We start from the raw sequence: 3,022 nt of genomic DNA on the forward strand, positions 1-3,022 counted from the left end.
AGTTAATTTAATCCAAAGAGTTGTTTTACAAAAATACATATATTACCTTTTTACAGTGCTGCAACTTTCGGCGCATCACTGCAAAGCATGCCTAACTAATTAAGCAGCAGCAGCAGAAGTAACATTAACCTAGCAATAGTATTAGAAGAAATAGAAAGAGAGAAAGAAATTAAGTGGCATCTATTAAATTACTCATATCAGATATGTGTGTGTGTATATATATATATGTGTGTGTACTTTAAAAATTGTCAGTGGCAGAAGAGAGAGAGAGTACACACTGCTCCATTATGTAAATAACGAAATTAAAGCCAAAATAAAGTGAACAGTGATTTGGTGACCATGGCAAGGACAGAATTTAAGAAGTACAACCCTAACAAAAGGAATACATGAAGTTATACACTTGATAGGAACCATACTTAGATAATATTGGTATATTGTAATATACACAATTGAAAGATTTCGACTTGATGTCACAACTACTCTATTAAATAAGGCTGGGAAAAAAAACTGAAATACTAAAGATCGACTTAATTAATCATCTTCAACATTTTTGCAAACCCTCAAATCTCCAAGGAAATCAGGCATGGTGGAGAAAGTTGTGGACTTTGAAAGCCCTTTAATCCGTAGCTGAGATAAAAGAAAACCCCATTCAATACTGTATTCTTCACTTGGTTTTACCATGTGTATCCACAGCATATGCAAAATACAAACTCATCAGGGCTCTGCATCAAAAGTCAATGAACTTTTTCCTTTGTTTGAAAACTCAAATGGAATTGTCGGCAATACTGTGGTGGCATTGGGCAGTCTTAATAGTTGAGGAGCCATAGAGACCGAAGGGCATTCTGGTTCTTCTGGTATAGAACATTCCATGTTTACACCAAATAGTCTAAGGCGTTTAGCCACGGTTTTACCATGGTGCACAACTGGCTGCACTGAATCCATTGCCATAGGAACAATATCCCCACCTTGTGGCAGTGCTGCCCCATTAATAATTTGATCACCATGTGACCCTGATGACCTTAAATAATAAAGGGAGCTACCGGACCCAGAATTCACTGCATTGTAATTGTACAAGTCATGAGTGCCACTTTGATGGTACCGGTTGTGGTGGTGATGATGATGATAATGTTGATAAGGATGAATGTTATAGTTCATCTGTTGCAAATGTTGGTAGTGTCGAGACACTGATGAGGGCTGTGGTGTTGAGTATAGTCTGCTAGGCCATCGAAGTGAGGGATCGAAGTGTGGGTTATTTGTAAGATTTGGTGCTACAGGGCGGCGCCTCCAATCTATGTATAATCGGTCTTTACCTGACTCTCCAACACCTCGCTCGAAGGAGACTATGTCACCAGCATCGAGCTTCTTCTCCTTCACGAATCGGCTCCACCCTTTAGTCATCACATAGCTTTGGCTACTGTTCCAGTACGAGTATCTGAACCGCCACGGCTTCCCGTTTCGATCTTCAAAGCTCAACAATAGGCCCTTCTCGTTGGTGGAGTCTAGAGGGAAGTGCTTTTCCGCATGTTGTTTTGGAATGACCAGGCGGTTTAGCTTGCCCACATCACTTGGTGTGACAACCTTATCAAACATATGCTCTTTCTCAATAGCCTCATGATGAGTACGAACACCAACACCACCACCACCACCTCCAGTTGCTTCAGCTGCTTCATCATAACTATCATTTCCTGGCGATAACTCCATCAGTTGTAGCTTGCTGTTGAAATTTATAGCTTCAGCTGGTGCTAAAGCGTGATCATAAGATCTAGCCACAGCTTCTTCTTGAACATGATACTCAGATTTCCCTGGCCATAGGTTTTTGTGATGGTGAGGAAGAAAAGCTTTGGACTTGGAAGAAGCAGAAGATGAAGAGGAAGAAAGAAAAGACAACTTACTTGTTTCTCTCATATTTTCTTCCTCCTCCTCTTCTTCTCTGTCAGAAAACCCTTTTTCTTCTTGCAAAAACTCCATGATAATTGATGACCCACTTCCAATTTTAACCTGATTTGCACTTGATCTTCGGAATAAAATGACAAGCCAACCTTAACGCAATAATTCAAAAGAAAAATTAGAAGGTGGGTCTAATTAAACCCTCATGGTCAAATAGGTACTGTATCTATTTATATACATAAATATATACACAAGCTAAGTTAGACCTCACTCACCTGGCAAATATATATGGTTTTTCTAGAACAAAAGAATCGTTTACCAGATTTCTGAGGCCCCAGAGATCCAAAGGGAAGCTCAGCTTATAAAGGGTCGGTGCCTTCTTCTTTGACCAAGAATTGTTGAACCCTAAACAAGACAATTGCCATGGCCGAATTAACAAGGTCAAGTTGCAATTGTTGCTATTGTTGACCACTCTCCCTAGTTCGCAAAACTTCTTTTCAACTACAGGAGAAGTAGAAATTTGTGTTCATACAATGTTGTTGTTTAAAAGAGAAGAAGAAGAGCAAGGAGCCAAGAAATTAGGGAGAGAGTGTACGTAGGGGCCCATGAATAATTGGTTAAGTTTGGGTCATGTGAGCTCTTGTCCTTTTCTTTTCTTTTTTTTTTTTTTTCTTTTTTTCTTTATCTGTGTTATTAAGCTGTACATATCTTCTGCTCTATTTTAAGTCCCAACAGTCCAGCACTTCCAGAAGAAAATGGTTTTATTGTGATAAATGTGCCCTCCAAGTTACGCAGTTATTTTCATTTTTTATTTTAGTTAATTTATATATAAGTATTAATTTAGGCCAGTAATAGAGAAGGCATGTTATAGTTATGGTTAGGTTGTGTGTTTTTGACTTTTGGTGTCATTGATTGTGTGCTGGTCCTGCTAGTGGGAAAAGCAATAGGCTAAGGGAATGAAGCAGACCGACCTGCAGGCGCGCCTTCCTTCTTATCCCTTGCTCCTAGTGGCAAAGATTCCTGTAATCACATTTCACAGAATATATGGAACCCAAAGTCTCCAATCTAGATCAACTTCATCCATCAACCTCATCTCTATTCCCTATTATTGGTTGACACTTAACCCCTAAGTAAA

General features: G+C 39.2%; 1 protein-coding gene across 2 annotated transcripts; it reads right to left on the bottom strand.

The window, feature by feature from the left end:
• Positions 1-285: 285 nt before the first annotated feature.
• Positions 286-2,427, bottom strand: LOC142641627 (B3 domain-containing transcription factor NGA1). Of its 2 annotated transcripts, XM_075816095.1 has the most exons (3): positions 2,163-2,427; positions 1,893-2,039; positions 286-1,802 (listed from the first exon to the last, which is right to left on the bottom strand). In XM_075816095.1, exons 2-3 carry the CDS (start codon positions 1,966-1,968, stop codon positions 715-717), a joined length of 1,164 nt encoding a protein of 387 aa, XP_075672210.1. In that variant the 5' UTR covers positions 1,969-2,039; positions 2,163-2,427; the 3' UTR covers positions 286-714. The 2 variants fall into 2 exon arrangements, with proteins under 2 accessions (XP_075672210.1, XP_075672209.1); XM_075816094.1 differs by having other exon boundaries at positions 286-2,039.
• Positions 2,428-3,022: the final 595 nt, after the last annotated feature.

The sequence above is a fragment of the Castanea sativa genome, chromosome 6, assembly GCF_040712315.1.
Source record: "Castanea sativa cultivar Marrone di Chiusa Pesio chromosome 6, ASM4071231v1".
NCBI classification, from domain to species: Eukaryota; Viridiplantae; Streptophyta; class Magnoliopsida; order Fagales; family Fagaceae; genus Castanea; species Castanea sativa.

Coding starts and splice junctions, on each gene's coding strand:
- LOC142641627 (XM_075816094.1), bottom strand. CDS start 1,968: ATGGAGTTTTTGCAAGAAGAAAAAGGGTTTTCTGACAGAGAAGAAGAG.